Source organism: Grammomys surdaster, unplaced genomic scaffold, assembly GCF_004785775.1.
Source record: "Grammomys surdaster isolate TR1022 unplaced genomic scaffold, NIH_TR_1.0 371, whole genome shotgun sequence".
Classification (NCBI taxonomy): Eukaryota; Metazoa; Chordata; class Mammalia; order Rodentia; family Muridae; genus Grammomys; species Grammomys surdaster.
In genome coordinates this window covers 2,159,167-2,169,876 of record NW_021604790.1, presented here as the reverse complement: position 1 = coordinate 2,169,876, position 10,710 = coordinate 2,159,167, and the positions used below count along the sequence as shown (strand labels likewise).

The following is a 10,710-nucleotide window of genomic DNA, read 5'->3' as shown; positions in this document are numbered from 1 at the left end:
GAGAGAGAGAGAGAGAGAGAGAGAGAGCATGAGCATGGCAGTGGGAAAGGAAATGTCATTTTTGTCAGCTAGACACCAGAGTGTTTGTGGGGTACCTGAAGGTTCTAGGCCTGGGGCCCTGAGGCAAGTAACGGACTTCATTGTTGTCCTCATGGAGCTTATGGGAAACTTTCCAGTGTTTGCTCATATTCAGGCTCATACATAATTCTTCTTCTACTTAAAGAACCAGAATATTAGGTTTTGTTTGTTTGTTTTTGAGATGAGTTCTCTATATGTTTCCTAGGCTGATATGGGCTCGGGGACCCTTTCTGCCTTGGCCTAAATGGCTGGTACCACAGCACAGGTGGGCATTATCACGCCCAATGAGAAATACTTATTTTGGGAACAGTGGTGACACACACCTTTAATCCCAGCACTCAGGAGGCAGAGGCGGCAAGCGGATCTCTACAGAGTTCTATGCTAGCCTGGTTTACAGGGTGAATTCCAGGACAGCCAGGGCTACACAGAGAAATCCTGTCTCTAAAAACAAAACAAACTAACTAAAACAAACAAACAAAAAAAAGAAAGAAAGAAAAAAGAGAAATGCTTTTTACCTTTTGAGTCACAAAACCTAGGTTTTCACTGAAGCTCTCCTACCAGCTTTGGGACCTTGAGGGAACTGATTAATCTCTCTGATCCTCCCTGTCTTCCCTGCCTCTGAGAAGGGGCATACTATTTGCCCTTCTTGCTTTCCAGAGCACTTGGGGTCATTCTTGTAATCCAAGTTCCTGTTTCTGGGCAACGCTACCTTCCTACCTTGTGGCAGTTCCTGAAGAGTGAAGATACCCTTCCGAGTGTCTCACATCCTTGGCTTTGCCCTGTGCCTTCTCAGCCTTCTCTCTCCTCCTCTAGGAGACTGACTTCAGAACCCTCGCTGGCTCCATTCACCATGCCGGTTGCTGCCACGAACTCCGAGTCTGGTAAGAAGAGATGAAAGCTGTCAGCCTGCCTCAGTAGTTCCATGGGGGTTGGGCTAAGATCAGGGGGTGGATACAGCAATAACTGTTCATCCCTCCCTTGCCACACCACGCGTGGTCATTTGGTCATTCAGGCTGCCTCCCCGATGGGGTAGGATAGATCTGGGGAAGACTGAGCTTGCTCCAGTAGTGCTGTATATTGTAGCATGACTCACCTGCCCGAGGCTCAGGATACTTGCCTCAGCAGACACCACCACTGCTGTTTATTTTTTTTGTTTTTTGTTTTTGTTTTTTTTATGGCATTGACCTATAAGCCACTTATCTCTGACTTGTCTCCTCTTAGGTGAGGTGGCAGGATGGGGATGGGTGGTTTTGACTTTGCTCCTAGGTCTCCCAGACTTTGATGACAGCAGTGGGCCCTCTTCATAGACATATACCTTCATTCATGCCCCAAAGTCTGCACCCAATGGTTCCTGAGTCCTTGAGTGTTTCCTGAGACCTACCAGGTTAGGTCCCAAGTCCAGAGGCTCTGAAAGGGTTCCGGCTATAGCTATGAGATGCCCTGAGAGACCTGAATTATTCACCACAGATCCTGCTTCTCCCCCAGCAAGACATTCCAGGTTCCCACATTAGATGCATTCTTGTCTCTACCCTCTGAGAAAATGAACTTTGCTGTGTGCCAACCAGAACCTAAGCTGTGACCCCTTTGTCCCCCAAGAAAGGCTCCTTTTCCATGGCTCACAGTGTCCCCCCTGTTTCTTGGAGGGATCATGATTTTTCTCTTGCCCTGTGGCCTCTCCCCCTGCTCCTCTGATCAGGTTCCCCACTCTAAGCTGCTTAGGAGTTAATGAGACCCATCCCTGAGCCTGTGATTAAAAGGTTTCTCATCTGGGGCTGCTCAGTAAACCTATTAACAGTGACCAGCATGGCTGCACAGGAAGACACTTCCCAGTTGCAGGTCTTCTGGTGGGGGCTCACAGGGGAGGGAACCCATGCCTGTGTGTGTGGCCTGCTTTTTCAAACGTCTCCTGGGGCCCTGTTCCCCTAGATGCAGTGCCGTGGGCTGCTCTTTGCTTCCATGTCCAAAGAAAGAAATAACTTGCGCTCCCTTTCCTGAACCAGCCCTCTGCCAACTTCTCTGCTTCAGAATCTAAGAGTGCATCTTGTCTGTGGTGGTTTGAATGAAAATGGCCCCATAGGCTCATAGGGAGTGGCACTATTAGGGGGTGTGGCCTTGCTGGAGGAAGTGTGTCACTGTGGGTGGGCTTTGAGGTTTCAAATGCTCAAGCCTGGCCCAGTGGCTCTCTCTTCCTGCTGCTTGCTTGCCGTTATCATCTGGTGCTTGCTATATTTTCCATGGGTTTGACCGAGAGACAGCTGTGCCCCTTGTCTGAGGTCGGGCTCCCCCTTCACTGCCCCTTCCCCCCCTCCCCGGGACACTTCTGCTTTGGGCTCTGCAAAGGTGAAACTAGCCAGTTCCTTCTCCATCCCTTCCCCATGGATCCAAATGGTTCTTGTTTTAGTTAAGGAGAGTTTGGGAGCGGCGTGTGTGATGTCACACACAGGCGATGAGTTTAGACATCCTGTGCTCACTTCTAGCCCTTTGTTTCTTTGTTTCCTCTTCCTGTAGACTGCTTGGTCCCTTATTTCTTTCCATGAATCAAGGTGAGAATGTGGACCTGCTTTCTAATGGAGCTGTCCCTTTAAATATCTCTGCCATCCCTGGGTTACTGTCCTAATGTGTAATCCCACCTGCTGCCATGGCAACCACGGGTGCAAGGCGACATGCCACTCCTCTGGGAATGGCTGACTGGAGGTGGCAGCAACAGCAGCAGCAGTGCCCCAGTATTGGCCTCATGGGTACACGTGGGGTACACATGGGGGTACAGGGCCTGGGTAGCTTCTTCTTGCTCACTTTTATTCTTGCTGCATAAATGGACTTTTATCTGTCCCCACCCTCACTTTCTGAGGTGCCTGGCTTGCTCCAGGGCACCAATCCTCACCTGATGGATAATGTTGGCAAAAGGGAGAAGCTATCGTTGAGATAGGTTGGAGAGCCGTGGCCTTTACTGCTCTGTCACCATCCAGTCTTTCCTCCCAACCCTGACCCCACTGTGCTCCAGTGGTTGGCATCTGAAGTTATTTGAAGATATTTGCCTCTTGTCAAAATGGCATTACTACACCTACCAGGGAGAAGGCCCTAGAGCTGTTCTTGAGGGCTTTCTTTGGTTGAGGGGGTTATTGTAAATAAACCAGCCTGGAGTTGGGGAGAGGCCTGGGATTAGAGAGCAGGGTAGGACTCAGCATCAGGTGAAGTAGAGGAGGGACTTCTATAAAAGAGATACCGGAGCACGATGGGAGCCAAGCTCTGCCGGCTACCTGGGATTTCTACACGGGCTGAGAGGGAGGTCCCAATCCACAGGGATTTACTCAAGTCCTTACTTCTCTCAAACCCGACCTCTTAGCCACCTCCCTACCTTCCCCAGCACTAAGTGACAAGGATCAGGCCAGTTTAGTGTGACTATCTCCTGCCACCGCCCTCCTCCCACCCATTACCGCCCCCTCCTCACCAGCAGGCGGGCTTTGGCCAATCAACAAGGCGGCCCGGGAGGCGGAGCCCTGCTATTGGCTGATCCTGCAGCGCTCCAGGAGTCCCGCCTTCTTTAGCTCAGCCCGCGTCTGGCTGGGAAGGCGCCGACCTCGCGGGAGACTGTTCTAGGATTGCCAAAGGGGTCGCCATGGCCTGCAGCCCGGGCAGTGAGGCTTCCTTGGAGGGGATTTCCCTGGGCTCCTCTGAAGAAGCAGAGCTCCGCAGGGAAGGTAGGAAGAGGTGGGGTGGAGAGGCAGGGGAGGGGTACTCAACCTTTAGCTGACCCTCCCAGAGTGGGCTCTGAGGCACCTGGGCAGCGGTGCCCGTAGAGAAGATCTGGACGCTCAGCTTGTCAGGGGAGCGGATCTTGCAGAGGTCACCACTCCCCACTTGGCTTAGTCACCAAAACCCCAGAGCTAGGGGAGTCAGTGAGTGGGACCCGCGACTGTGGGCATTTGGCAGAACAGGAAGGGCTCCTGACTTGGGACATTGAGAGCCCAAGAAGGACCTTGTAAGTCTCAAGTCCTTGCAACGCCCAGGCCAGGAGGAGGGGTCTGGAAAGCCAGGCTGTTAAAAGGTGGGGAGGAGGAGTAGGAAAGAGATGGGGGCTCAGGAGCCTTAAGCCATCTTCTCCAAGCTCCAGTTTTAGGGCCCCCTTCTGCCCACCTTCACTCTTTGGAGGAGGGGAGCTCTGAGCCTGCTTCCCCACTCTCCCCTCCTCCGGGATTAGGCCGCTCCAGTGCAGCTGTAGGCGTGGGTGGCAGAGTAATGATACCCCTGCCCATCTTTGCTCCCAGCTGGGCACACTCCTTGTCTCCTTCCTCCCACCCCCTAGCTCCCTCCAACCTTAACCCAGGAGTGAAGGCAGCCTCCACCCATATCTCAGGGGACAGTGTCAGATGTACTGATGTCCTTGGTTATGTGTCATCTCAGGCTGAGAGTGCTCATCCCTGGGGTGATATGACTTTTGACCTCTGCCCTTGATACCCAAAGCCATCCCAGAAACCTGGGTGCTTGTTGCTCCAGCCCCTGCTAGTATTCCAGGCTTCCATTTTGACTTTTTATGTTTTGTTTTGATGACAGGGGTTCTCTGGGCAACCCTGCCTGTCCTGAAACTCACTCTGTAGACTAGACTGGCCTCAAACTCAGAGATCCACCTGCCTCTGCCTCCCGAGTGCTGGAATTAAAGGCATGGGTCACCACCTGCCCAGCTGGTTTGGACTTTTTGTCATGCATTAATTTCTAAAGGCTGTCTGTCAGAGTGGGAGGGAAAGACTGAGGGTGGGGTTTGTCAGTGAGTTCAGCAGTATCACTCTAAGCTAGTGGTATACAGCTTGGACTGGTGTAGCATTGGTCCTGGCCTTCTACATTGCTGCCGCTTGGACTCAGGGGCACACTCTGCCTTTCCCCTGAGCCTGCCAGCTACAGGTGGCCAAATCAGGCTTCCACCCATCACTCATGGAGAGGTTGAGTGGGGAGTCTGCTTCTTTGGAGCTGGGCAGACTCTGGGATGGAACCATTACCTTTGCTCCCTGGTCTGATTCCTGTTGCTGGTAGCCCCCTACCTTTCCAGGAGGGCATTGCTAGGGTAAAAAAGGCAGATCAAGAAAACTGCCTCCTGTCCCTAGGATCAATGGCTGAGGCATGCAAGGGCCAGGGTGTTTATGAGGGGAGAGAAGAGAGTGCTGTTGGGTGACTTCCGTAGGGATGGGGGACAGGGTCTGTGCTGGATTTTGGTCTTCTGTGCCCAGCTGGTGCTCAGCGTCTCACCACCCCTTCCCCAGCTATGCAGCAAGTCTTGGACAACCTGGGATCCCTGCCCAATGCCACTGGGGCTGCAGAACTGGACCTGATCTTCCTTCGAGGCATAATGGAAAGTCCGATAGTCAGATCCCTGGCCAAGGTATGGTGTATCAGGGAGGTGGGCGGTGTACCTGGGAACCTCAGAGGACCCTAGGAATGGGGCATGTGGCAGAAGCCACCTGAAAGGGTGTGGAAGGGTATCGTGCGTGGGTGATGCACCTGAGGGAGCAGGTAGGGGAGCATCCGCTGCATCTCGCTGCACCTGGCTGGTGAGAGGGGGAGGCGGAACACCTGACGGAGAGAAGAGCATTCCTGTGTGTTGGAATCTCCAGATTGGTCCTGCCCACTTCTCTGCCTTTGGGTGCTTGTGCCTGTGTGTCAGGTGGGAGGCAGGCTCAGTAAGAAGAGAAAATTATAAGGATTTTTATAGTGGCATTTTAGGAGCAGACACAGGCATGCTTGGGGTGCACAGGGACAGGTGTGTGTGCCTGAGCCTCTGGGGAGGGGTGCAGAGGAGGCCTCGTGGGGGGAAGGGCTAGTGTGAGTGTGGTGGATGCAGAGAGGGGCGGGCATCTTGGGCCACAGGAAGAGCTTGGGCAGAAACCTCAGAGTGAGAGGTAGTTAGGTGTGAATCAGGTGCTAGACATGGATGCTGAGCTGTGAAGGACTGGGGATGGAGCCTGGGGGCTCAGACATTCACTTCAAACACCAAACAAGCTCTGTACATTTTAGACAGGAAGAGACGGTGACACAGGTGTTTATAGGAGCTCCCCCTCGCCCCCATCAGAGACCAGATAGAGATCACGTGGTAGTTAGAGCTAAGATTGCTAAGAGGTACCAGACACTGAGATGGCACTGCTCTCCCTAGAGAGACAGAACTTGTGTTTGGGATGGAGTGGGACACCCTGGGTCACCCAAGGTTTCACTCTAAGCAGGAGAGGCTGGTGTCAGCTTTAGCAGAGAGAGTAAGCACGAGATCGTCTTCTGTGGGGAAGGAGGTACTCATAGGCTGGGCTGGAGGCTGCTGGGAAATCTGAGGAAAGGCAGGCATTTCTCTCCTGGGATTCAAGGGTCAGGGCTTGAGCGGGGGATCAGAAGCAAAGTTGGAACAGTCACTGAAGGGGAGAGAATCTGGTGACCCAGGACCCAGACAGTCCATGGCAGGCATCAATTTCTCAGAGAGGGACAACTTAATCCCTAGGCAAAGAGGAGGAAGAAGGTGGCTTTGATCCAGGCCCCACATGTGGGTGGATCCACAGAGGAAGCCTAAGGCATGACTTCCTGGAACCAGGTTGAGGAGGAGGAGGTAAAGAGGCAGGGGAAAATCCAGGTGAAGGATGGAGCAAGGGTCCCTTTGAGATTTTGAGGTAACTGGAAAGTGTGTATGTGGGGGTGGGTAGAGATGGAAGAGATGGCCAAGGTCAGGGAGAGGAAGGTAGGAAGCAAACTGTTTCCTAGGAGCGCAGTTCTGGGGGATGGTTCGACCAGACAGGGTGTGGCTGCTCTAGAAGCTCTGTTGTTCAGGGGTGTCCCAGAGGATTAGGCTGTGGTAAGTGGACATGGCTACACACACCTGGGCATTGGAGGCAATGACAGGGAATGAGACTAAGGCAAGATTTCGTCTTGTGAGAACAAGGGGTAAGGCAGTTAGTCAGCACGGTCTTCAGGAGTGAATGGTGGGTGGGTTATAGGGTGGAGGGATAGCATAGAGGGTGGTGGGGTCTCCTTGTTTTTATTTCCCCCTCTGTGTGTGTGTGTACATATGTGTGAATATACATTGTGTGTATACTCCTGTGTGTGTACACATGCGTGCATATGTTTATGTGTTGACAACATGCATCGAGTGGTCCTCTCTGATCCCCACCTCAGGGTAGACCTGTGTAACTGTGTGTGTGTACATGTATGTGTATATACACCGTGTGTACACTCCTCTGTGTGTGTACACATGCATGCATATGTTTATGTGTGTGTAACTGCGTGTTTGTGTACATGTGTGTATATATACACTGTGTGTATACTCCTCTGTGTGTGTGTGTGCGTGCATGTGTGCACATGCGTGCATATGTTTTTTTGTGTGTGTAATTCAGAGATTGAAATCGGGTATCATCCTCAACTGCAAACACAGGGGCCCTTCCTTCTGCACTTCCCCAGCAATGAGATTACACATGTAAATCTCACTGGCTGGCTTTTTACCTCGGTGCTGGAGATCCAAGCTCAGGACCTCCTACTTGTACACTTGTACATTTTACCAATGGAGCCGTCTGTCTAGCCCCAAATGGTAGATTTCCTGTAGGGACTGGTAGCGACTCTGTCGAGGTGGTAGCCATGGTGTAGGGAATGGAGGTTAGGTCCTGCTGGAGGGAGAGAGCTCCTGTGTTCCAGGCACACCTCCAGCCTACACTGTTGTCCAGCACGAGGGAAGCTGAGGCAGGAGGATTATGAGTTTGGTAGCCTGGGCTACATAGTAACACCTTGTCTCAAAGAACAGAACAAGTGTCAAGTATGAAGACTATCTCTTTAATCTCAGCACTTGGGTGGTAGAGGCAAGGACATCAGGAGTTCACGGTCAGCCTCAGAGAGTTGGAGGTCAAAACAGGCTTCATGAAATACTGTCTCCAGAAACCACTCAAAGCAAAGAAGAAGCAAAACATAGAGAAGAACAGATGATCAAAAAGTCTGAGAAATTCTGGGGAAAAGAAAACATTGAGTGGAGGGACAAGAGAAAGGCAGGCTGCCTTTTGCCTTCCTTGGCTGTTGAAGAGAACGCCATTCATTTATTCATCCATTCATCCATGTATTTATTATTTAAAGCCAGAATATATATATATATGTGTGTGTGTGTGTTTGTGTGTGTGTGTCCATGTGTGTGTGTGTCCAAGTGTGCTTGGGTGTCCATAGAGGCCAGAAGAGGGCATTAGATTGCCCGGGGCTGGAGTTACAGGGGACTGTGACCCATCTGACATAGGTGCTGGTTATGGAACTCGGGTCCCTCTGCAGAAGCAAGAAGTGCTCTTAACTGCTGAGCCCCTCTTACCCTTTCCTTTGAAGAAATAAAGATGCTGTATGTTACAGTTCATCCCTTCCTCTCCCTCATTCCTACTGCTTTCCCTCCCCAGGAGTAAACACGTGTGATATCATTTCCCAGGATGCTTGCTTTCCTTGACTATATATGGGTTTAGCCACTAATAATATTCCCTTTTTATACATGCCTTTAAATTTCCCATAAATGGAATGGTATTATAATCTGCTTCTGTCCTTGAGATTTCTAGTTTGTGTAGGGAGGGAAGTTATTGATCCAAGTACAGATAAAGATAGTGGGACTCCCTTGAACTGTTGGGCACAATTCTGACACGTGCTGAGTACAGTTTGGTAGCTCCCCTCTGGGAGATGAGGGTGGTAGTGCCGGTTTTCCCCTGTGAAGGACAGCACTGATGTGAACGAATGTCTTTATATCCATGTGTGTATCCTCAAGGGTGAAGGTTCTCTGGGGTGGACTTGGCATTGGAAGTGCAGAACACATGAGTTTTGGAACCTCAACATCTGTAACCTTCTGAAGCTGAATTCAGAGCTGTATGTGTTAGAACATATCTTCTATGGGTCACAGGGTCAGGGTACTCAGCTCATTTCAAAGTGTCACTTTCCTGAGTAACACTCTGCCCCAGTGGCCTTGCTCAAGGACTTGACAGATCTCTAGAAAGGGATTGCTAACTCTGTAACACATTTTCATTCATTCATTCACTCACTCACTCACTCATTCACATATTCATTCATTCATGAATGCATTCATTCATGTATGCATTCATTCACTCATTTACTCATTCATTCACTTATTCATTCATTCACTCATTCAGTTATTCACTTATTCAGTTATTCACTCATTCATTCATTCACTCATTCACTCTTTCTTCCACTCATCTTTTTAACAGCTATCTACTGGACACCCAGCATACACCAGTGTCTTAGGGTTTCTAGTGCTGTGAAGAGTCACCATGACCACTGCAACTCTTATAAAGAAAATATTTAATTGGGACTGGCATATAGTTCAGAGGTTTAGTTCGTTATCTTCATGGTGGGGAAACATGGCCCTGTGAATGCAGACACGGTGCTGGAGAAGGAGCTGAGAGTTCTATATCTTGATCCACAGGCAGCAGAGAGAGCTTCAGAGACCTCAAAGACCTCTCTCTAGTTACACACTTCCTCCAACAAGGCCACACCTCCTAACAGTGCCACTCCCTGTGGGCCTATGGGGACCATTTTCATTCAAACCACCCCAACCTGGCACAGCACCAAGATAACAGCAGATGAACTGGAGATAATTTGCCCAAGTCTGTCTTCCTCTTCCCCGGTCCCACAGTGCCTCAGTCCCAGAAACTCACATACAGCCTAGGTGACAAGGACTGTAAGCAAAGTCTCTTCTCTAGAAATGTTTGGGGCATAAGCTGGTCAGATTGTCCTTCCAGAAAATTCTGGGCATGATACTCAGTGCGTAGAACTCTACAGAAGATACTGACGACATTTGTTCAACTCTGAGAGGTTATGTTAGTTTGCTGAGGGCATCCTGTGACTTCTCTCATCTGGTTCTGAAACAGAGATGGAATCTTCAAGAAGGACTTCAGAGTGGTAAACCCCTCCCACCTCTGTGTGGGTGACCCTTCGCTGCAGAACTTGACTGCTCATCAAAAGTCGTTACAGCCTCTCCACTTTCCAACATGGGCTTGGTTGGGACATTGGGACCTACTTCTTAGCAGTTTTAATGACTATATAGCCATAGATATTTGTGAACCAACAGACAAAACACGGTAATTAAATATTTAGCTGTAAAATCTTGGTTCTCCTGAAGAGGTAGCTAGGAGCCCCCAGTGGGTCCAGGTTAAACTGTTTGCAGTAGTTAGTTACCTGCCTCCTCCCTTTGCCTTTGAGGAGGTGAACTTGACTCTTATCTCTGAAGATATGGGAGACACATGGGAGGGTTTGGGATGAGTAGAGCTGGGGCCAAGGATAGGGGTACCTGAGAGAGTGAACCCAGAGAGTTAAAAGTTCTGAGGGCAAGCAGCTCGTAAATCCAGAGGTTGGCTGTAGAGAGCAGGTGGTGACGCTGGCAGGTGGCTGACATCTGGGAGGGCTGACAGGGATCCAGCAACAGGTGCTTCAACAGCAGCCAAGGCTGGGGTGAGGAATCCAAGGCGAATGGCATTTAGAAATCAGGAAAGTTGCTAACAGCAGGCTCACTGGCCTGCGGGGAGGCCTGGGAAGACAGAATTGAGCCAGTGCATGTGTTGGAGAACAAAGAACAGTGGTTGAAATCAGAAGATATCACACACACACACACACACACACACACACACACACACACACACACAC

The 10,710-nt window shown here is 50.5% G+C and overlaps 1 protein-coding gene across 3 annotated transcripts in view; it reads left to right on the top strand.

The window, feature by feature from the left end:
* Mpp2 (membrane palmitoylated protein 2) overlaps nt 1-10,710 on the top strand; it is a 31,867-nt gene that overhangs the window by 2,355 nt on the left and 18,802 nt on the right. For 2 of the 3 annotated variants that reach the window (XM_028780545.1, XM_028780544.1), the window contains exons 2-3: nt 892-959; nt 5,331-5,449. In XM_028780545.1, the coding sequence (XP_028636378.1) occupies nt 929-959; nt 5,331-5,449 (150 nt within the window). In that variant the 5' untranslated portion in view covers nt 892-928. Of the gene's footprint in view, nt 1-891; nt 960-3,627; nt 3,777-5,330; nt 5,450-10,710 lie in introns of those variants that run through there. The other variant, XM_028780543.1, reaches the window with a different exon arrangement.